This window comes from Protomyctophum bolini (genome assembly GCF_963924005.1).
Source record: "Protomyctophum bolini genome assembly, chromosome: 16".
NCBI lineage: Eukaryota > Metazoa > Chordata > Actinopteri > Myctophiformes > Myctophidae > Protomyctophum > Protomyctophum bolini.
The window spans coordinates 26,154,488-26,178,405 of record NC_137877.1 but is presented as its reverse complement, the minus strand read 5'-3'; the positions used below and the strand labels follow the sequence as shown (position 1 = coordinate 26,178,405).

Sequence of the window (23,918 nt, the reverse complement as noted above, 5' to 3'; positions counted from 1 at the left end):
ACAGGGAAGAGTTTCCCCGGCCGGACGTAGCGCATGGAAGGAACACGCTATTCCGACCAGTTCCTTTCCTCTCCATCAGGCGCCCCGGCTAGCCAGGGGGAGGTAGTTTAGAGACAAGGATTACGGCATGTTTTTGTGAGGGTACCTACCCTAGGGGACACGGGGATAACATGCTAACTCCACACAGAAAGGCCCTTTCGCCAACCCCGCCTTCGGGGAGGGATGCGGAGGAGGGACGCGGAGGAGGGAACACTGCCCCAGTGCCCACAGCGTCCCCAGCGGGAATCGAACCCAGGACCTTCTAGCTGTGAGGCGACAGCACTACCGTGTCCACCGTGTCCCCTGGACCCCCATCTCAAAATATATTGTGCCAGGGACCCCCAGAAGCGAGGATTTGTGTTAAAAAAAGTTTGCTTAACCAATTATGCTGGGCACCGCTGTAACACTCCCAAGGACCCCTGGGAATCCCCAGACCCCACTTTGAGAACCACTGCTGTAGCTACTACATCAGCCAATGTGTGCAGCAACTACAAAGCCTTTGTACTTAAAAAGGACCATACCAGAGTCAGGAGTTTTATTTGGCTCATTTTCTACCTTCCCTGGATGTTTTACATACTCCATTTGAGTCATAAATCTATATAAAATTGCAAAACAACCTAGCTGAATATTTAAGGTTATGCCAACTCAAGACAGTAAATATGTTTTGAGCTTGTAGATCTGCTAGACTGCTACCTTTGACTTTGACAGTTTTGGACATATGAGGTTTCTACCCGACAGAGACGATGTATAGCTAAAATCTAAAACAACACTTCCCTGGTTTTATTCAAAACTTTTCAACAATAGCTGACCTACAAGCTCACAACATGGCCAACATACTGTAGTATGTGAAAAGTATACAAAAATACTACTAGATGAATACATGATTAAATGAGCAAAGAAACTCCAAAATGTGTTTGGTCCTTTTAAGCACCTCTGGGGCAAACAGTCTTGTATCGATGGTGATAAATATGTACATACACAATACAGTATGCAGAAAAACTAAATCACAAACATTCTGAACATACACATTTAGCTGAGAGAGAGAGAGAGAGAGAGAGAGAGAGAGAGAGAGACACACAGAGACAGAGAGAAAGAGAGAGAAAGAGATATACAGTAGGCACAAATGCCTTCTAAATCAGGGAGTTTCAAATTGATATATTTGGCCACGTAGCCCCATCTGAAATTTATTTTGTGAAGATTTTTCTAAAATGTTCAAAAATAGCAAATGTGCTTGTAAATCTGCTATTTTTGAATAGACAACGCTAAAATCTAAAATGCCCCGGTACAGATGCTTTCCCCAGTTTTAGCGGGTATAGGGTGCACACTGCTCTTAATATCTGGGTAAATGCAGAAGACCAATTTCACAATGACGAAACTACGCCCACAAGGAGTGGGACCGGATAATTATTAGTGTAATTATTTTGTTACCATTATTAAAGACAGGTACAAAATAAAATACATCATATCGAATCACATGAACAGAGTTCAACAGACAGGCAGGTAGAAAGTCATCGGTTACTCACATTAGTGGGAATGATCCAGCGAGGAGTGATGAGCGGTTTGGGCTGCACCGGTGCCAACTGGAATACAAAACCAGCACATAACCAGTGGTGTAAAAAGACTACTCACATTACTTGGATAAAGTATCAATACTGCAATGTAGAAATACTTGTACAAGTAAAAGTCTGGAATTCAGATTTTACTTGAGTAAAAGTACAAAGGTTTTGGCATCAAAATGTACTTAAAGTACAAAAAGTATAAAGTACTAAAGATCTTTTGAAAATAGCCGATCTACAAGCTCACAATGCGAAAGGCTAATAATCAAAATCTACAAAGTAACTAGTAACTAAAGTTGTCAAATAATTGTAGTGGAGTAAAAGTACAATATTTGGCCCTGAAATGTAGTGGAGTAGAAGTAAAAGTACAGAAAATGTGATATACTCAAGTACAAATACCTGAAAATGTATTTACTGTAGTTACTTTCCACCATTTCACATAACTCTTACACAACCCGGCCGGCTCTGTCTTTAATTACACAGCCATTTAATAGGACTTCCAAATACTGTGACTCCCACATTCCTCTCCGTGGAAGTAAACACCATTTAAATCCCTGCCGCCTCCGGTGACAAATGTACAATGTGTGTCTCAGGAGAAACGCAGAGGTAAAAAACCCCCCACCTAATTAAACTACAGACATTACTAAACAGAATTTAGGTTTACGGCTGCAGATTAAATGATTGAATGATTGAATGTGCCCCGCAGATCTCGTGGCCACTTGGCCTTTGGTGCAGTCCATTTTGTGAGGGCACAAAGACCAAAATTGCAGGGCAGGAAAGCCATAATCTTGCAATTTTGCATTCTGATGTGACCATGTGTGTTGTGTGTGTATTTCTTTATGAATAACTGACTGTATTGTGTATCTATAGTTTCACGATTACTGTGATGTGCTGCTTGTCATTTCTTCTTTTAGTTTAGTTTTTTCTTGCAATACAATTTTTATTTAAAAAAAGTTGATGATTAAATTTGACTTTTGAGTCTTTCCTTAACTTTCAAGTCACAGAACACCCAATCGTTGATAAAAACTGTGCTTTGTTTTTTTTTCTCTCTTTTTGAATGACACTGAATGACAATGACATTCAGTGTCATTTTCATTCAAATTAAATGTCATTGGACTTGCGCAAATAATTACTTTAGTATATTATTCCTTAATTATTTATATAATATAGTTTCTTTCACTCACTCATGCATACAGAAAAGTGAACAACACAGTCAGTGCCTACAGTATGTCAGAGTTGTTGACCAGTAGTTTCATGTCAAGGACCCCCACATTGATATGCATGCGGCTGTGGACCTCCATCTGAACATAATGCCAGGGATCCCAGAAGATTTGTGTTGAAAATCTTTAAAGTTATTCCAAATCTTTCACAACTCTTAACTTTTTCTACAATGAACCAACGGCATAGACTCACGACAGGTGTTGGGTCAGTGAAGTCGATGAGGTTTTCAGACAGTGAGCCGGTCTGCATCTCCATCTCCTCCGTCTTCACCTGCACAACATAAAGCAGCTGCTGAACTGATACGTGTCATTTTACAGCAGTAGTTCTCAATCTTTAGGACCTCCAAATGTATACAAAAATTGGCCACCGACCCCCATCTGAAAATGTTTTATGGCAGCGTCCTCCAGAAGCAAAGATTTGAGTTAAAGAGAATTTCATTACCACCTAAACGCAGATTTAATGGTTAGCGACTTAGTCCTAAATACTATGCTGTGTGACGAATAGTGAAAACAGCATATCTACAAGCTCACAATGCATTGCGGTGTGACATGTCGTGAGCTTGTAGATCAGCCACTTTTGAACATTTTGACATATTTTAGATGATTTTTCCGCCGATAATGTCCTGGCCATGGATGAAAGTGGTCGATCAAGTTATGAATGACTGAATGCTTTTGAGGCGTCGCATGTTGAGATCCACGCTGCTGGTGGCACTGGGATTGGTTCATTGGCAGCAGTTAATTGGTTAATGGGTGTGTTGTGTTAGTACCTTTGTTGCCAGGCTCTCAGGGGCAGACTCACAGGACAGCATGGGAGTGGAGGAGAGCACGTCTTCACACAACCTCTCAACGCTGGGAGGAAGAACAGACGGGAACATCAGTGGAGAGAGACAGAGACAGAGAGACAGAGAGACAGAGAGACAGACAGACAGACAGACAGACAGACAGACAGACAGACAGACAGACAGACAGACAGACAGACAGACAGACAGACAGACAAAATAAAGCGAGATTAAATTGAAACAGAAAGAAATGCAAAACGAAATCAACATACAGATATTTTGGTTCCGCTTGACTTGGATAAAATGGGAACACTTTCCCGATATGGAGAGAGGAATTTTCCCTGTGCCGTGTGCTCATTAATCAGAACGCAGACTTTGTCTGTTGTTTAATGGTATATTATTCACCAAGCGTCCGTGTTCAATCAACCTTTTATTTCAGACCTCAACAACAAATCATTCAATGGAAGCCCCTCAATTAGTGAATCCACCATCTATGCAGAACAACACAAGCATGAATAATAAAAGTGTTTACCACATCTATGAGCCTGGGGGAAGCTAGCCCCGGCTAATTGCATAGTCAAGCTGCAGTGTGTATGTGTGTGCACGCGATCCAACTGTACACGCAGAAACACCAACAGTATCCAGGCAGAACTCAAGTCATGTGACCACTCTCACACGCATTGCTGAATATAGCTGCGTTACTCAGACAGACCAGCAGGTGGTAGCAAAGAGCTAAGAGATTGAAGAACGGGTACCAGCTTTGTCTCCCAGTAAACGGCTGCCATGCTGGAATCCATACTGGGTTGGAATGGTTTGCCTGATGCAGCAGCATTGGTGCAGAGAGTGTGTTTAATGTGCTGTTCTCTCACAGAAAGACGGATCCTGGGTCAACCTAGTGGTTGTGCGTTCTCTCCTACACCAGGGAATCTAAACCTTTTGAGGTCGATTATTCCTACGATTCTACAAATACCGTCCAAATCAGTAGTTCTCAGACTTTTTCAAAAAGGTTAAAAAAAGGTTTAAAATGACAGACGCTTTCCTGGTTTACATGTGTTAAAACGTGGCGCAAAGCCACGCATTTCGAGCTTGTAGATCTGCCATGCATAATTGCACGGGCCTCTTGTTATACATACCGGTATATATATATGTGTGTGTGTGTGTGTGTGTGTTAAATTGATTTGTTGATACAGTATATAAAAAGACACCGGTTTCTCAATTATATATCGACAGAATAATAGGCGAGATTATAATGGAAAAATGACATTAAACGCAGGCCTAGGACCTGTATCTCAAAAGAACATATACAACGGGAAGTCCTCATGCCTTCGATTCATATCCACGTGGATTGCGACAGTAGGTAATACAGAGGACACAGAGACTGAGAGGGTGGTGTGTGTGTGTGTGTGCGCGTGTGTGTCAGGGGGATTAGGAACCTGCAGGCACCGCCATAGATCCCCTCCTTTGCTAATCCCCCCCCCCCCCCCTCTCTCTCTCTCTCCTTTATCCATCCTTCCCTTGGTGCAAAGCACTCAGCATAGCACATTCACACACACACACACACACACACACACACACACACACACCTGGGTCCAGCCGATGACATGAGGGTAGCTGGTTTGAGCAGGTCCCAGGAGTCTTGCCTGTCTGGGCGACCGCTCACAGACAAAGATGAGTTACTACCCATGCGGCCACTACGCACCTTCAACCTACCAGAGACAGAGAGACAGAGAGACAGAGAGACAGACAGACAGACAGACAGACAGACAGACAGACAGACAGACAGACAGACAGACAGACAGACAGACAGACAGACAGACAGACAGACAGACAGACAGACAGAATACACAAACAAAGTAATTAGACCTACTGTACCACACAGCAGTTCAGTACAGCATTACATTCAAATGTTCACAGAACTCTGACAAAGACCCGTTTCTGGTGTTTCTTTTGTTCCTGAAATTCCTAACCACTCGGACCACCCCTAGCTTCCCTACTCTGGGGGGGAATATTCACCGAAAATAGCCAACCTACAAGCCTAGCTTAGAGGTCGGCTATTTAGAGATTATAGATGGGTTATTTGTTATTACATCGGCCAATGTTTGGTGGAAGAAGGGAAAAACACTCTTGTATGATGAAGTAGGACATTCATTTTATGTCATTTGGAGATACAAGTTTTCTGCCCGAACAGAAACGATATAAAGCCATGAGTCACAGGAGAAAGATCAAATATTATCCCCTTATGAAGCATGAGTCCAAGTCAATATGAATGTGAATTCTCGTACTTGGAAAGATAAGACACTATTAGCAATGTGCAATTTACAAAACACAACATAATACTGTAAGACTGAATGTAGAACGGGGAGGGGAAGGGAGGGGGGAATGTGCCTAATCGCCTACTCTGCCAACCATATTTAATATGTCTGCTTCTTCTAATCCCCCTCCCAGTCCCCATGGCAATGATGCCTGTTTTACATTCCCTCAACAAAATAAGCTGTCAAAATAACAGCAATGTCCATGCCTGTCATTCACAGCACACAGCCTGCAGGACGGAGTGGCACTGATGTCACAGCCGAGTTATGCCAAGACGCCTCATGAATATGCATGTGGACTAATCAGCATTTTGGAGAGGTTGGGGGGGGGGTTTGGGGGTTATTGGGCGGGGGGAAAGGTGTTCCGGCGCATCCAATGTAGTTATTGCTAGTCGCAAGCTCCTGTTAATATTTTTCATTGGTTAAAGTACTTTGCCTTTAAAAAAAAAGCTGATCTACAAGGTCAGGACGCAGTGCGTCGTCACACATTGTGAGCTTGCAGATTGGATAATTTTTATACTTTTGCACGACAGACCTGTACTCCGAAAGAAGGGTAAAACAAAAGTCAAAACAGGACAAAAGTCATATGCATGGAGATACAAGGTTTCTGCTTGACAGCAACGAAGAGGGAGTAGAGAAGAGGCCCGGTCACATTCCAAGACAGACACACACTGATAAAAGCTGCCACTGAGCTTTTAGACGATGTCCCCACAATGACAATTTACTGATGTCTTTCTCCATTGGCTTAAACTGGTACACAAAATCTGGTTCGGGACCCATTTGTGGGCTGCGGACACATTTTTATGCGTACGTTTGTTTTTTGTTTCCTACATTTTGTTTTAAATTACAATTATATATAAAACAAGAAAAGACATTACCAATAAGCATTAAAATTAATCTGGAATTAAACTAAATCTAAGAAATTCCATAAATTAGAAAACAAATGTTTAAGTAGTGAAAATAACTGATCTACAAGTTCACAACGTGAAGCGAAGAGACGCGTTGTGAGCTTGTAGATCTGCTATTTTCACTAGTTTGGGTCCCGGGAGACTAATCTCTCTTTTGGGTCTCGACCTGAAAAGTTTGGGAACCATCTTCTTAAAGCATATCGTTGCTTTTGGGCAGAAACAGCTCAACTCAACTGATCAGCATCACACAAAACTATCAGATCTGATACTATTCTATTCCTAAAACGTAACAGTTTAGGAAATATGAGGTTTGTACCGACAAAGATAATGCTGTTCCATTTCCAAATATGAGAGACATTCAAAATAGTGGAGTGCCACCTTGTAAGGTGGTTAACAATTCAGCAAGTAAAGCTTATGGTTCCAATAGCTGCTTAATCTTTCCATGACAGTTTCATGACTGGAAAATAACAAAACTTAAATTAGCGTGTGTGTGTGTGTGTGTGTGTGTTACAATCCTTGTGAGGGACAGATGTCCACACGATTTTTACATTATGAGATTATGAGAAAATTGTTGTTTTATGAAAACATTCAGGATGGGGCTAGTGTTAGGATTAAACATTGAGGTTCACGTGCTCACAACGTGTTGTAAACTTGCAGAACTGCTATTTTCCACAATTTTACAAAGAAATAAAATAGAAAATAATAATATTCATAAAATTGCTGTCCTAAATGTCCTCACAAATATGGAAATACAAGCATGTGTGCGTGTGTGTGTGTGTGTGTGTGTGTGTGTGTGTGTGTGTGTGTGTGTGTGTGTGTGAGTGTGTGTGAGTGCGCGTGTGCACCTGGCAGCAGCCTCCTGCAGGTTACAGTTCTTGTCTCCGGAAATGACAGCGTGTTCATCCACAGACACAGAGCCCTGGAGGAGGGAGAGGAGAGGAGTGGAGTGAAGAGGGTGAGTAGAGTAGAGGAGAGGAGTGAAGAGGGTGAGTAGAGTAGAGGAGAGGAGTGAAGAGGGTGAGTAGAGGAGAGGAGAATGACCACAGAGTTCAGTGAGTTGATTTATGACCAGTGGTGGAGCCGTTTTAAGTTAACGTTGCAGAGTTTATAAAAAGGTAGGAGTGAACCTAGAGAGGACCGCCCGCCGATCCAAGCCGCTCCAGTTTGGGGCCACACACCACATGTTTGAGCATGCCCGGTGGCCCCGGTCTGGCTGGACCGACGCAAAGAAATCCTCACACCGCAACGGACGTGCCCATGGAGCACACAACTTTGTGCGCCAGTTCCGGTGGCCAAGTCAAAGACTAGGTAGATAGGGCATCTGCACTCCAGCTTGTGATGGTATCATCCCCCCTCCCCCAAAAAAAGAACAGAGCTACAAGCCAACAGCACATTGACAAACCGTGTGCCGTTAGCTTGGATGTCCGTTCTTTTCCCCAAGCCCTGTTGGTTGTTCCTCCAGCAAAACTAAAGGTGTTCGAGGCTTTGCTAGTTTCGCCCCGCAGGCTATGGAACGACCTCACCTACCACCTGAAATCTGTGGCCTCTATGGACCTTTTTAAAAAAAAGTTTTAAAAGACCCACTTTTTCAGACAGGCATTATCGTCCTGTATTGATTTCTTGATTTTCACCAGTACCGATTGTTCCGTTTTCTGTCTCCTTGCTTTATTGTAATGTTTTTTTGTCAGACTACGGAGTATGAACTAACACTGTAGTACTACGGAGTATAACCCATTTAGACCCAAGTTTGATTCTACAAATGTCTTCTAGTTTTCAGATGTCAGCGGTTCTCAAACTATTTCATGTCAAGGACCCCAGGGGGTCGGCGGCCAGATGTAATTGGCCGCCGACCCCCATCTGAAAATATGTTGATCTAGGGACCACCCCAGAAGCAAAGATTTTAGGTAAAAACGTTTGCTGTGAAAGAATATATATTCAAAAGCCACATTTTCACGATTTTTCAACAGCTAAAAGTATAACATAATGCTTAAAACACTGTGGTACTAATGGAGTGTAAATGAACACCTTGAGGGCAGCAGCTTCTGCCTGGGCCTTTAGGATGTTACTCTTCAGGTCCTCTGGGAGGGGCAGTGGAGCGAGCACCGTGACCGGACCGCTGCCCACGCTGTTCAGAACACACTTCTCCGTCAGCTTCACCATGTCCTCCTGGGCAGGACACGCACACACACGTGCACACAAACACACGCACACACATATTGGCACATCACGAATATTACACAATTGTCTAATCATGAATTAGCAATTATTAAATTGTTTCTATGTTAAAAAAAATAAAAATGAAATAGCTGATCTACACGCTTACAATGCATCACTTCATGGCGCGTTGTACACTATACTTTTTTAAAGTATAACATAATAAATTATGTCAATAATGTCTCTATAATTAAGTTACTCACAGCCAGGCACTGGTCTCACTTCCTTCCTGGACTACATGTTGTCTCAGTAAAACAGCCCTCCCCCTCTCCACAAGGAGGAACAGTGCACCAAAGCATTATGGGAATTGTAGTCCATGTAGGACCATGTTTACATCGAAAATAGCAGGAAGATAGACTAGACCGTCACCTGGTTGTTCAGGACCATGTTTACATTGACGCTGGGTCGTAGAGAAGCAGCGAGAGAATTGCCCTCCAACTCCAACTGCTTCAGACGAGCTGCAGCGTCTGAGACACACACACACACACACACACACACACACACACACACACACACACACTTGTAATTGGTCCCAATTCTGTCAGTAAAAGTGATACCACCGATGTGAAAGGCATTGCTTGTAGCGAATCAAAACGTGACGAAAAGCGTACAAAGTGACGCGTTTCGAGCTTGTAGATCCGCTACTCTTGATGCTTGAGAATTTGAATGGTTTACAATTTAGGCTTTTAGCAGACTTTCACAGTAAGCAAAAACAACACAAGGTTTCTTCCGGACAGAAATTTTACACAAATGTTAAGCTGTTTAAGGATAATAGTTGTGATACACAGTAGCCTAGTCTTGGTGTGTGTGTGTGTGTGTGTGTGTGTGTGCGTGTGTGCGTGTGTGTGTGTGTGTGTGTGTGTGCGTGTGTGCGTGTGTGCGTGCCTGCCTACCGGTGAGACATAGTCCCTCGTCTCCGGCGATGCTGGATGATGACTGGGCACCGCTTGGCCCCGCCTCCTCAGTCGCCACCACTATTGGAACAGCAGGGGTCCTAATGACATCATCAACACAGGTCTCCAGCAGATCAGCCACCATGGGCATACTAGAGAGAGAGAGAGAGAGAGAGCGTTAAGTATTTAGTTTTAAAGATTCATACTGGGTTGCACGGCCACGTTAAGCACAGAAAAATAAAGGTCAACAAACTCAACGCGTCGCAGCGCTTGGACATTAACAACTTAAAGGACAACTTTTTTCTTTTTTTTTCAACCAAGGTTCATGTTTTATATGACAAACTGACATATTGAGCCTACAACACACAGTATCCCCCTTCACATTCAGTAGATCCCGTGATATTTTGTGGCCAGATTAATGTCCTGGGGTCTAGTAAATAACAAAGAAATAACCATACAATCTTATTATTAATCTTATTATGGACTTATTTAGCCAAATAGCTAATATCGTTAAAACGAAAGGTAGCAGTAAATGGAAAAGCAAAAACAAAATTGTCCTTTAAACGCCAACATCCGTATTGTGAAAATGAAAGCTTGTCGATCGGCTATTTTCCGTGAAAGATTTCCCGCTCAACCATATTGGGTTTAAGTGGTTCTGTATTTTCTGTGCTCAACCATATTGGGTTCAAGTGGTTCTGTATTTTCTGTGCTCAACCATATTGGGTTCAAGTGGTTCTGTATTTTCTGTGCTCAACCATATTGGGTTCAAGTGGTTCTGTATTTTCTGTGCTCAACCATATTGGGTTTAAGTGGTTCTGTATTTTCTGTGCTCAACCATATTGGGTTTAAGTGCTTCTGTATTTTCTGTGCTCGACGCCGGGAAACAAGCAGAAATAAATGGGGTTTTAAAATGCATAACAGTAACTGACATGATGACTATCAAACTCACCTGTGGCCTGTATGGCGGTGAATGGATTCTCCCTCGTTAGCACAACTGATAAATGGTGACAGGATTCAACCAGTAGACATTTTATAACGTCTTGTCAACATTGGATGTGTAATAATTAAGTAATAATTGTTTCTACTAACCAATACCAAACGATTGCTGTACTATCTTGAGTAATGAGTACTGTAGGGGCCATTTAGACAAAAAACAACGAACCCAAGGAAAGATGACATGGTAACAGTGTGGCCTGTGTGTATGTCATAACACACACACACACACAGTCAGTCACACACAGTCAGTCACACACACACACACACACACACACACACTTTTGCTGGTGCCACATTCCACGATAGTATAATTGACAAGATACCGTGACTGCCGGGATTGTTTAACGGTGCCGGAGATTAGCTGGTAACGGACGGACGGACACACACACGGACGGAGTGCAAAACAAACTCTCTCCCCATGCCATCGGCCTGGTGGAGACAACAAATAGCGGGATTGGCGTATTATGTGTGGAAAGACAATGGAATAAATGTTGTGGGTTACGAGTTCCATTTTTAACTATTTTTAAAAACATTAAAAAATTGCCGATCTACATCGGCACGTTGTGACCTTGAAGAGCGGATATTTGAAATATTTAAAAATATTTTTCAAAATAGTAAAAAAGGTAAAGAAGTTTAGGAATAAGGGGTAAGGCACCAGCATAAATAGGGCCCTTTGAGTAAAAACCTGAAAATGAGAGCAATTCGGATTAAAAGTCTATGCTTGGTTGTGCGGTGGTGGTCATGAAAGAAGTGCGGGTAAAACCGTAATATCCCATAATAATATCCCATTGGAAATGAATGGTTGTCTGTCCAAAATATTTGTTTAAAGAAAAGAGGGAAAAAAGGCCCAATATGAAAGGTTAGATTTTCCCTGAGGCTCAGTTCATCCTGCGGTTTTCACGTCTTTGTTGGGAGCAATAAGTTGTGTGGGGAAGACGTATTGTCATATTACAGCCATCAAAGGCATATCCTCCAGCCAGACATTTAATATCGTCTACGTCGGGTGGAAACCTCATATGTCCAAAACGGGCTACTTTTCAGGCTTCAAATTAAAAAGTATCAAAGGGGGGCGGCTGGGCGAGTGGTCCAGGCGCATGCCACATATAGGCTCTGGCCTGACAGCGTGTCGCGTGTTCGAGTCCCATTCATGACGACCTTTGCTGCATGTCTCTCCCCTTCTCTCTCTCTCTCTCTCTCTCTCACTCTTTCCTGTCTATCTTCACTTGAAACTATCAATAAAGGCAGAAAAGCCAAAAACAAATCTTTAAAAAGTATCAGCTTGTGTATCTGCTACTTTTTATTTTTAAATTTGTTTTTGGCTAGTGAAGTGAAGATGGACAGGAAAGAGTGAGAGAGAGGGGAGAGACATGCAGCAAAGGTCTCCATGAACAGTACTCGAACACACGACTTGCTGTCAGGCCAAAGCCAATATGTGGCATACACCTGGACCACTATTTGGCCAGCGGGCGCCCCTGTATCTGCTACTTTTGTGTGATGTTGTGATCAAGTAGGGGCGTTATTAATAATAATAAAAAAAACACACACACACAAAACGTTATGTGGAGATAGGAGGTTTCTGCCCGACAACAGCGATATAGTAGTTTTCACAGAAGCTCTTTTATCAACTCTAGGAGGTATTCATACATCTGTACTGTAGCCTGGAGGTACAGGCATATGAGATGTATATTACTACATACATACTGCATGGAGACTGGAGGGAATGAGGAACAGCCCCCCTCTCAAGTGCGCATGTGCAAGCGCACACAGCATTGGTAAATAGTACTGTACGTACATAGCTGCACATGTTATGACAAACAATAGAGTGTGAGCACACACACACACACACACACACACACACACACACACACACACACACATGATGCCTCCCACAGTACTTTTTACACATTTCATGTAAGACAAGATTTGTTTGACTGATGAACAATAGTATGAATAACGTATTAACCAGACATGTTTTCCAAAACATTTGATTAATTCCTTTTCTTGGAAAACTACAATAGGTCACCATGACTGTACTGTATGCATCAGGATACATATTAGGACATATCACAATAACTGCTGATAAATGTGATAATTCACTGATAAAACAGACGTGGCAAATGCAATTAGATACTGTAAAGTGATAATGTTAGTGTTTGCCAGTGACAGACATTGATTATTTTCTCACGAGAAGTCACATCAGCACACATCGCTCTCTAGGACAGTGGTTCTCAAAGTGTGGGTCTGGGGACCCCCAGGGGTCCCTGTCTACATGTCGAAGTGTCCTTGGGCAAGACACTGAACCCCAAATTGCTCGCGATGTGCTGGTTGGTACGTTGCATGGCTTCCGCCGCAATCAGTGTATGCATGTGTGTGAATGGGTGAATGTAATGCACAATCTATGTAAAGCGCCTTGGATAAAGGCACTATATAAATGCACCATTTAAGCACTGCATATTGAATTGCATTTTTATAGCGTTTTCCTAGTACTCAAAGCGCTTTACAATGGTTCATTCATTCATACTATACAATGGGAGGTGACGTGGCAAACAGTCAACGCCAGCGTCCTCACTTAGTTACCACACCAATGGTGGCAAACTAGCACCGACCAACTCATTGGAGGCAATGTAGGATTCAGTGTCTTGCCCAAGGACACTTTGACATGTGGACACAAGGAGCTGGGATACCAACCACCGGCCCACGGATCATTGGACGACGTGCTCTACCTCCTGAGCCACAGCTCCATTGTCCACCTGACCTGTACATGTCTAGTCCCAAGAGCCGATGAGAGAGCCACAGCGTGACACAGCATTAAACAACGGATGGATATCAGACAAATTCACTCACTTGTGGAAAGCCTTTTTTCATGACAGGGGTTTATTGGTAGGGGAACTATCGATGAACAAAGATGGCAGTCAACTCCACATGTCGAGGTTGTGCCCAAATGTGTCATGTTACATTGCTGACAGTACCACATATGTAACAGAACATATGCACGGTTCACTCACTCACACACACACACACACACACACACACACACACACACACACACACACACACGAGTAGGCATCTCTTTATTCTCCTGTACTACACTAAACACATAACACACACAGATTCTGGATATACTGTATATATGCAGAATAGACATACTACATCCTTTGGTCACAGTTATATTGTAAACAGTTAACTAAATTTTGTTAAAAAAAATCATCTTCATTTGTTCAGCTGTGCAAGTACGGTAACAGTTGTGGAATTCCATTTCATCTTTGCATAGGTTGGGGATCGGGAACCGGAGAAACCGGAGGAACCGGAATAGATTGTCACGTTTGGAACCGTTGCAGTTACCGGTGTAGTGTACAAATGGCACAAATGGAGTTAAGACGTTAAGGAATCATTATAATTCTAAAGGATCCCAAACCTATCTTTGCAGCCAAGTAAATGTGTCCTACTGTAAATCTAAACCGAAGCAATTTCGTGAGTGGAAATGACGACAACTTCCGGAATCGGCATTCAGGGGCTGTAATTACGGACTCTATACCGTATGCTAGCATTCAGAGATTGTGGAATAGTCTGCCTATGCGAGGAGACTTTTTCAGAAGGGGGTGGAGGGTAGTTAAAGTAATGTACAATATATTATCTTCTAAGTTAGTGACTTACTTGTATAACCAAATTGTTACAATAATTCACCTCACAGGAGAAGTTACAAATCACACAGAGCAGCCTCTCAAATCTGATCCGACACAGTATACTGTATGTACTGTATATATACAGAGTAAGAAAAAAAAAAAAAAAGCGGAGTTACTTCATTAGTAATAGAATACAAAGTCCTTTTTGTATTGGGTTTCCCATAGGGGAATCTAAGAACTGTGTTCATATACTGGCTCGTTTATCATATTGAGTTACAGTTGTAACGTCTGTGTTATTTTTTACTCTTGGGATAAAATGTGTAAAAACTTTTACTGTCAGTTGATGCTTCATGTCCACAAGAGTAAAACGTCCGGGGTAATTTGTTTATATGACGCGATCTAAAAGCTCTACGGAGACTTTGGTGCTCTATTTAATTACACTTACACCACTCTTGACTTGGTAAAGTAATAATGTCAGTCAAAAATGACTTTACTGCCCAACACTGTAGACTGGCCTCAACCAGCACTGTACCACTGTAGCTGTGCCAAAGTCAAAAACATACATATTGGGAAAATAGAAAACATTAAATAAAGGCAAATTAATTTAGATCAAGGTATATTAGTCATGGTTTGTTCATTAACTCGAGATTTCTTTTGAAGCAACCATGAAATGTAGAAAAAACTAAAATTATTTTAATTAAATTAATTCAAGCTTAATGTGTAAAGCAGTAATATTATTACATATTATTCAGAACAAAAAACTAAATATATTGGACAAATTCAAATGAAAGCGAGAAATACACAAATCCTTCAACATATACACACAGTGTGTGAGCTATCGTTACTTCCTTCAACAGAGTTGAGAGTGGATGTCAATCCCAACATGTTACATTGATGCCACCTCAACACTGAATACTCAGTCTCACCATGAGAGAGAGAGAGAGAGAGGCATGGGGAGGGAGTGACGTTTCGAACGGAAAGCGAGTGGCGTGTGCTCGCTTGTATCAGCAGGGATCGTGAAAGCGTGAAAAGAAGAGCTGAATACAATCGAGCTCCTGTGGGCCGCGGGTGCGTGCAAAAACGTCCAAAATAATCACTAAGCAGGCATTACGACGCCATCACAGCTAGTCAACTAAATCAACTGTAGATTAACATCTGATATTTTAGTCAACTAAAACTAGACTAAAACTAAAACATTTCAGGTTTGAATTTTATTCTAAAAACTATGACTAAAACGTCATCCAAATTTGCTGTCAAAATTAACACTGGTGTGAGTGTGAGTGAGAGAGAAGAGAGAGAGAGAATAAAAGTGAGAGATTTTTTTTTCTTCATAAATTAACGCCCCTACTTGATCATACTGCAGCGTCACACGAAAGCGTCAAAAGTATAGCTGATACACAAGCTCAACACACGGCGCGAAGCAATGAGTTTAGAGCTTGCAGTAAAGTACAGTATGTCTTTTCAACATGTTTTAGAATGAATTGGCTGACAAGCACCGATTGCAGCACCGCAGGAATGGACATTATAAATGGCCCCGGTGGCCCGGAAGTACTAGTAGACCCTCCGGGCTAGCAGAATGCACCTTCCACATGCCCACGTAACATTAATGCTGTAAAAAAAACAGAATTTAAAAGGCAATGTTCCTGGGCCAGGAGCAACAGTGGTAGAGCCAGTCATTTTGAAAAGTCATTGTTGGCCCAGAGGACCAGTGGCAAATGTCCCTTAATGTCTACCCCTGCAGCGATATAGAAGTTCCCTGCAGCAGGAACATTGAAGTATACTGTATATATCCTGCACACACAGTGCTGCTATTAGTGCTTGATAACAGCACTGTGTGCCACCAGGATGCATCTTCATATGACCACCGTGCCTGACTATAGGTGCGTCACCCGTTCAAAACATATCAAAATAAACGTTTTTTGCCTTCATCAGTGATGAAGGCTGGATAGCCGAAACATTTGTCCATTTGTTTCAAATATGAAATAAACTATATTTGAACTACAGTCTTGGTGTGTGCGACCCACTACCCTTTATTTTGTCATCAGGATGTAAAATGAGTCTTATTGGCATTTCGGTACTGACCAATCATCCAGAATGGCAGCGCTTTTCGGCCCCTAACTCAGGAATGAGATGACTCGTCTCATTCCCGAGTTAGGGACAGAAAAGTGCTGCCATCCAGCTCATCGCAGATGAGTGGTGACGTGTTTCATTTGGAATTAAATATTTTTGGGGATTGGACACCACAGGTTGGAAGGAACGGCAGAGGTGGGCTGAAGGGGGAGGAGAATGGCAGTGTAGTAGTTGAGGATGGAGGATGGAGACGGCAAGCATTGTTGTCAGGCAGAAACCTCCTATCTCCATGTTCAAACCTTTTGTGGTTTTTTTGTAAATTAACGCCCTACTTGATTATATACTACAGTGTCACACAAAAGCAGCAAGAGTAGCAGATCGACAAGCTCAAAACGTGTCACAAAGTGACATTTTGAGCTCGTCGGTCTGCAAGGTTTTGCTGAAAAGTAACAGTTGTTGCTAAGATGTTGCCCCCTCTGTCCACAGCTTAAGTCTGACAGGAAAGAATAGGTGGTGAGACAAGCTGGTGGGGGTGAGACACGAGTGTGAGGTGGTCCTGTGAGAAGGGGGGAGTCCATCTCCAGGGGAGCCAGGGTGCTGTGTGGTGGTGGTGGTGCAGATGACCAGGCTGGGTGGAGAGATCAGGATAATGTTTTTATAGTTAATTTTTACAAAATAGTTTTTTTTATAGTTAACTAGGCATATAAAAACCAATGAAATAAAAAAACAACACTAGACAAAAAAAAAGTATTTTTAGTTACATTTAATTCAAATAAAAATGTGGTTTTACCAAAAAAGAAGAGGCATAGAGCAAGCTGAGTGACAAAGCGAGATGGGGGGGGGGGGGGGGGGGAAGAGAGATAAAGATGAGATGTGAATGTAGACTGTATGGATGTATGGATGGCATTGGAAAGTAAAGTAAAGTAAAGAGTGTGCTGGGTTATGAAGTGAAAGAAGGAAGAGGAGACACTGTGGTCCTACAGAACTGCCGTCCTACTATGAAAAGGCGCAGATAATTTATAAGAAAATAATTTATTCATGTATATTGAAGAATATCCATGTTCAGCTCCAGGGCATCGTGTTTTGCTTTGTGGCGCACTGCCGCTTTCGTTCGCACACAGATTTCACACTATGTGTTCCATTTCACATGCTGCCATTTATATTGGCGAAGCAGCACAACACTCAAAGCTCAGCCAATCAGTGAAGTGGACTAGTCGAAGTGGCCAATCGGGGAAGCCGGTGCAGGGGTGACACTAGCGGTTGGCCGACTCAGACTGTCCGTCTTAAGTAAATAAAACGTTCGGGCAAGGGCGTTTGAATAGGGAAGCAACTGTCTTTAATTCGCTATAAACACAAGAGTACTTGCAAGTACTTGCCCGACAGGCAGGGGTGAGCTGACGATAGGGCGGTCCAGGGCGCTGCCCTGGTAGTTTGAAGTTGCACGCTATAGCCCGCACAGCCATTCACAGTTTCCTTACCTTGCTAACAAAACCTGCAGAAAGTGTTCCCATTATGTCTATTATTATCTATAAGTAAATAGAAAAAAAAATGGGTATAGTATTGTGAGTTAATATTAGGTCCACATTTAAGATTATTTAAATCTGTGATTACTCGTGCACACAGCATAGGTTCGTTTATTTAACTCTTGGATCTCTGAGTCCTGAAACATACATATCAGAGACGATATGCAAGATTAATCACCACTTTTCTATAGTCATGTCAAGGATCAGGCTTTCTCCATCCATTTATAAAAAACAATGTATTATAAGTTTCCAAAATGAATAGAACAGTCAAAACATTAACTACTGGAATGAAGGTGGGTTTAGAGGATTCAATGGTGGATTCAAAGTGTGCAAATCGTCCCAACACGTATCTACAGTCTACAGTATTAGAGTATCTACAGTATCTACAGTATTGCCAGGCAATGACAATACAAACAAATTAGATCATATATAGCTATTATTTGAGCCATGTTAAACACTAAAATGGTAATTGGGAGACTGGGCATATAGAATGGCCACATAGAATACAGTACATACTCAAGTCTGTACCAGGGGGGGCAGTCAGACAGATATTTTGTTTATTAAGCTACTAAGGAAATCAGGATTTCCTGAAAGTTCATATATTGGCCTGTTGTGGCGCTGTCATTGGGCCCAAAAAAACCCATAGCCCCATAGTTCCCCCAACCCCAACTTCACCTAGACTGTATTACCTTAATAAACATGGTCATGAATACATTCTGCTTCCAGTCACTAGTTTAAAGTCTCATTTCTAATGTCATAATATTCTTTTTGGAAAATTATGGTCCCATTTATAAAATAAATTAACATAAAGTCGCGTATGTTCTGAGGGGCGTGGCTACCGTTACAGTCTATGATCGGGATTCCCCACCCACTCGAGTCAAAATAAAAACCAACGGAGAAGAAGGGGGGAAGTCCCACCTCGTTGTCTGGGCCAGCCAATGGCCAGCTGGGTCCAAACGGATCTAGAAAGATGGCGATGTACAATTCAAGGACTGACAGGCTTCATTTTACGTTCATGTTAGACCCGCGGAACGCTTTGTCCATATTTTTTACAGTCTATGGTCTGTACACAGTACACTACACACAGGCACTGTTTTTGTAATTGTTGCAAAAATTATCAAGTGTAGCGAGATGAACATTAGTCTTAACGTGAATAGAAATCGGTTCTCTCCAGAGCATCTGTGACCCAATTCTGACCTCTAGGCATGCGTCTGGCTGTCTTCTGGGCATTGTGCAATCTTTGTTTAGAGAGTAGAGACTGAACGCAGTGGAGTCCCAGACGGAAGCTTTTACCCACCCTGACAGCTGTGCTTGCTGCGTTTGACAGGAGACGAACGGGCTGTGGCGCCTGTACTTTACATATACTGTAACACAGCGTGGAGCCTGTTCAACTTTTAATGACGGGAGACCTTTTAACCCCTCTACCACTGGTTAACACGGGTAATTTTAGATTTCGTACTCAGCCGTCTATCGCTTTCAAAGAGATTACATTAATAAATAAGTGAGTTATCTAGTCCGATTACAGATACCGTATGTTAGATGCATAATTCGACACAGAGAGCTAGAGCAGTTGACAGAAATACGCAAGAGGCATGGGGTCACACAGAGGGCAGTGGCAGATGCAGAGATATGGAATGAGATAACAGCTGACACATATCACAGATAATATGGCCAGAGGGCAGCCAGGGGCAGATTGGCATCAAAATGGCAACCCAGCAAATCCAGCACAAGGCCACTATAATCACATGATGTAGGACGACACTAAGACAGACACATTACTCAGGGGAAGGAGAGGGGTCTCGTGAAAAAGAAAAGAATCTAAAGTGTGGGTTTGGAACGAGGGGAAGGAAAGGATAGGAAGGACGATAGTGGGGGAGTCACCAGGTTCATGTCAACTCTGTGGCTTCGACAGGGTGGTCTGTCATCTTTTACTTTACAAGCAACAAAGAGACGTAGGTCCCCATTTCCGCACATGCCTTAGCCCTTATCCCTAAACTTCTTTGCCTTTAACTATTTTGAAGGGGAAAAAAGCAATATAGCGGGCCTACATTGACAGTTACAGCTTGTAGATCAGCTATTTAAACTATTAATAATAATAATAATGCAAAGAAGTTTAGGGATAAGGGGTAAGGCACATACAAAAATTGGGACCGTAGGACCATATTATCACCAAAAAAGATGAAATAGGGACCTTAGGGCCCTATTTTCACCAAGTGTCTATGAACTATTCGAAAATGTTTTTTTCCCCTTTCCTTTTCTTCCAAAATAGTAAAAATTGCAAAGACGAAAATGTAAAAACAATCCACTTTCCTTGGAGAGGAACAGGAAACACCAGGGAAACCCAACTCATCAAGAATGGTTTCCGTAAAGCGTCCTCCTTTATCTTCCTCTGAAGTGAGGCTGAAGGTAAAGTATTGCTTGGGGGCTGTGATAATATAAACAGGACCTCAGAAATGGCCCGACTGTAAACTACCTCCCTCTCTGCTGATAAAGCCACACACAGGAACTCAGTCACACAAGCCTTATCAGTGTTGGTAAACAGTACTGTTCCTTATCGATGGAGGAGGAGAGCTGCCAAAAAGCTCTACAGCAGAGTGTCTCTAGAACATGGGCGCCCACACGTTTTTGACTTCAGCTACTTTCAAAATGCCCAGCTAAACGAGATCTACCCACAAAAAGTTTTTTATCCCATTGCTGAAAATAGTTCAACAAAATGTACCTAGTGGCGTGTATAGTGGCGCTGATGTTTCATAATAGAAGGGTAAAATGTGTTTTTTTATTCTTCTTTTGGTACATAACTTTGTAATGCTACTGACGTTTGTGCGCAACACTCTTGAAAACAAAGAAGATATTGCATTGTGGGTTTAGGTTGACAGGCCCTTTTTTATGTCAATCAAGTCAAGTCGCCTTAATTCAAGTGGCAGATGCATTTTTATATTTAAATTATATATTTTTAGGGGCATCATGTGATCTAACTGCACAACCTTTGTGATCTACTGGTAGATCACAACCTACCTTTTGGGCACCCCTGCTCTAGAACTATGGATCAAGACTCTGTGGTTTGTGAGCCTACACAGCAGTACTGTATGTTGGTGGGTTCCACACTCAACACCATCCCAAAAGATCCACTGTTCCACTGCTTGAAATTATAAACAGCAATACAGTATGTCGTTGCTGTTGGGCAGAAACCGTGCCAGCTTGTACATCTGCTATTTTGTATCATTGTGTATGTGGGGGTTCTTGACACGAAAATGTTTGAGAAACACTGATTTAGAAGGCATTCGTAGAATCGGCCTCAAGTTAATTGGGTAAAGGTGCCATGTTTTCTGTCTCTCTATAGGCTCCTAAAAATAGAAAGAAAAAGCTACTTTTTATCGTGCATGTTATCATTCTGTGTGTCCCATATAGTGCTGGGCAATTACGTCTTTATTAAGGGTCTTAAAGTCCTGTTCCACAGCACTGACCAGCAATCCTCTTACACGTGACTGAAAATTGAAAAGACTGCCTGCACAGGGAAATATAAACCTCTTTTTTCCGAGAAGCTCAACAAATCTGGTCTGCAGTGTTTGCTTTACATTGGCACACACAAGACAAGCATGCAGACAAATTCAGCGAATTTATCGGCCTGAGTCACCCTTAAGATTAAAAAAAAGGTATTCAGTGGAAACAGTGAAACATTTAAGCTGCTGATGACTACAGTCAGTTATATTTCTTATACCGTATACGATGTATTTATTTTCGGAAGTGTGTGTGTGTGTGTGTGTGTGTGTGTGTGTGTGTGTGTGTGTGTGTGTGTGTGTGTGTGTTTGTTGAGGGTGGGGTGGGGGAGGGGGGTGATTCAAAAGAGTCAGAGTTTGTTTACGAACAGCACAGAGCACAGATGAATTTCATTGCAAAAGGCTGAGGCAGACACCCAGAGTACACTACACACCCTCAGAGAACACACCCAAAAAGCCAGCACCACCATATCATCACTTCCTGGTTCATGACATCACTTCCTGCACTGATTCGGTTGGCATGTCATGCGGATCAAATTGATCAATCATGAGAGACAGCGAGCGAGCCACAGGAGGGTTTTCAGTGGCAGGAGGAGGAGACCGCACCACAACCAGAGACACAACAAGTCTGCTCATCAAGCACTGGAAGCTGATTGGTTGGAAGAAGGGGAAAAAAAGAAAAAGAACTGCGGTGCCGGCGAGGCTGATTGGAGGACTGTACATACCTGGCCTGCCTCCAGACGAGGCCCGTTTTGGCCTCAGAACCTTGCATTACTGGAACACACAGGAGTACACACAGCAGGTTTATAATGGAGGTATGTGCATTGACACACACGTTGTGCACACAGTCACACACACTGGTATAGGGCACACACGCAAGCACGCACACACACACACACACACACACACACACACACACACACACACACAGAGCAACAAAAGGCTTTCACAAATCACAAGCACTCACCAGCTCAGATATACAAATATACACACAACTCACAAAATGAACTGGATATCGTTTCGAGCGAATGTGCACGCACGGGCACACACATACATACATCGTATGGCACACTGAAACAAGCTTAACAATGGAAGATACAAGACACGGATATTGAAGTCCCAGCTTCATGCACACAGAAAACAGACATATGCTTACTCTTTCACGTCGCTCAGAGGCAACCTATTCTTGTTTTTTAATATTGAAGCAGTTGTAGAAAGAGTCCCTCCACAATCCAGTAATCCATGGGGGATAGAGAGGAGAGATTACGAATAAGAGAAAACAAATGGGGCAGAAACCGGGAAGAGAAGTAGAGAAGAAATGTGGGAGAAAAGAGGAGGAAACGAGTCCCCAGGACTTTATGTTATCCTTTTAGCCAAAATGTTTTACCGTACTTCCATGCCGTTTATATTTTTGGACTAATAAATTATTCAAAGAGAAAAAAAGAGAACAGAGGCATAAATGTGTAGATGTAATTAACCCTCTATACTTAGTTGACTACAGTTTACTCTGCACTTGCTGAAAATAGCCATTCTGCAATGTGTTGTGACTGTGAGCTTGTAGATCTGCTATTTTCCCTGGATGTGCTGTATACATTGTGCTGAGGGATTGCTGGTCCGAGGTTTTTCAGACAACTCTTAGGATTTAGAACAGTGGTACTCAAAAATATTAGATCTACAAGCTCACAACATCACATTTTATTTATTTTTTATCTCGAAAATGTCTGGAACGAAATATTTTCAGATGGGGTCAATTGGGGAGGGGGGGGTCCTTGGTACGAAAACGTTTGAGAACTACTGGTTTAGAGGGCATTTGTAGAATCGGCCTCAGGTCTTAATGGGTTAACCGCAAGGCTAGAGAAACACTTGGAAAGAAACGCAAAGAGAGAACAGACAGAAGACAGACGGCACCTCTCTGTGTGCAGTGTCACCCGTGTGTCAGTCTGTATGTCTGTTGAATGTCAAAGCAGACAGACCGACCAATAATTACACTATAATAGACAGAAGCACACACCACTTTCGACTTCCCACAAATCAACAACATATTTCGCTCGCGCGCACACACACACGTGCGCACACACACCACTGTCGACTTCCCACAAATCAACTACATCACACACACACACACACACACACACACACACACACAGTACAGTAACAGCAGGAGCCAGGGGTCAGCAGATAAGCCATGGTAACACTCTTATGGCATTAGTCCATTTAAAACACATTCTCAGTCATCAGCCACTCCCGTCAGCACTGCCTGACGAGACAGGAGGGCCATCAGGGAACTTTGA

At 42.5% G+C, this 23,918-nt stretch overlaps 1 protein-coding gene across 3 annotated transcripts in view; it reads right to left on the bottom strand.

Moving 5' to 3' along the window:
* epb41l5 (erythrocyte membrane protein band 4.1 like 5) overlaps positions 1-23,918 on the bottom strand; it is a 66,116-nt gene that overhangs the window by 5,089 nt on the left and 37,109 nt on the right. For all 3 annotated transcript variants that reach the window (XM_080785831.1, XM_080785833.1, XM_080785832.1), the window contains exons 17-24: positions 9,919-10,070; positions 9,395-9,492; positions 8,837-8,977; positions 7,657-7,730; positions 5,178-5,300; positions 3,583-3,664; positions 3,009-3,086; positions 1,563-1,619 (exon numbers count right to left, since the gene is read on the bottom strand). In XM_080785831.1, coding sequence (XP_080641957.1) covers positions 1,563-1,619; positions 3,009-3,086; positions 3,583-3,664; positions 5,178-5,300; positions 7,657-7,730; positions 8,837-8,977; positions 9,395-9,492; positions 9,919-10,070 — 805 coding nt within the window. The remainder of the gene's footprint in view (positions 1-1,562; positions 1,620-3,008; positions 3,087-3,582; positions 3,665-5,177; positions 5,301-7,656; positions 7,731-8,836; positions 8,978-9,394; positions 9,493-9,918; positions 10,071-23,918) is intronic.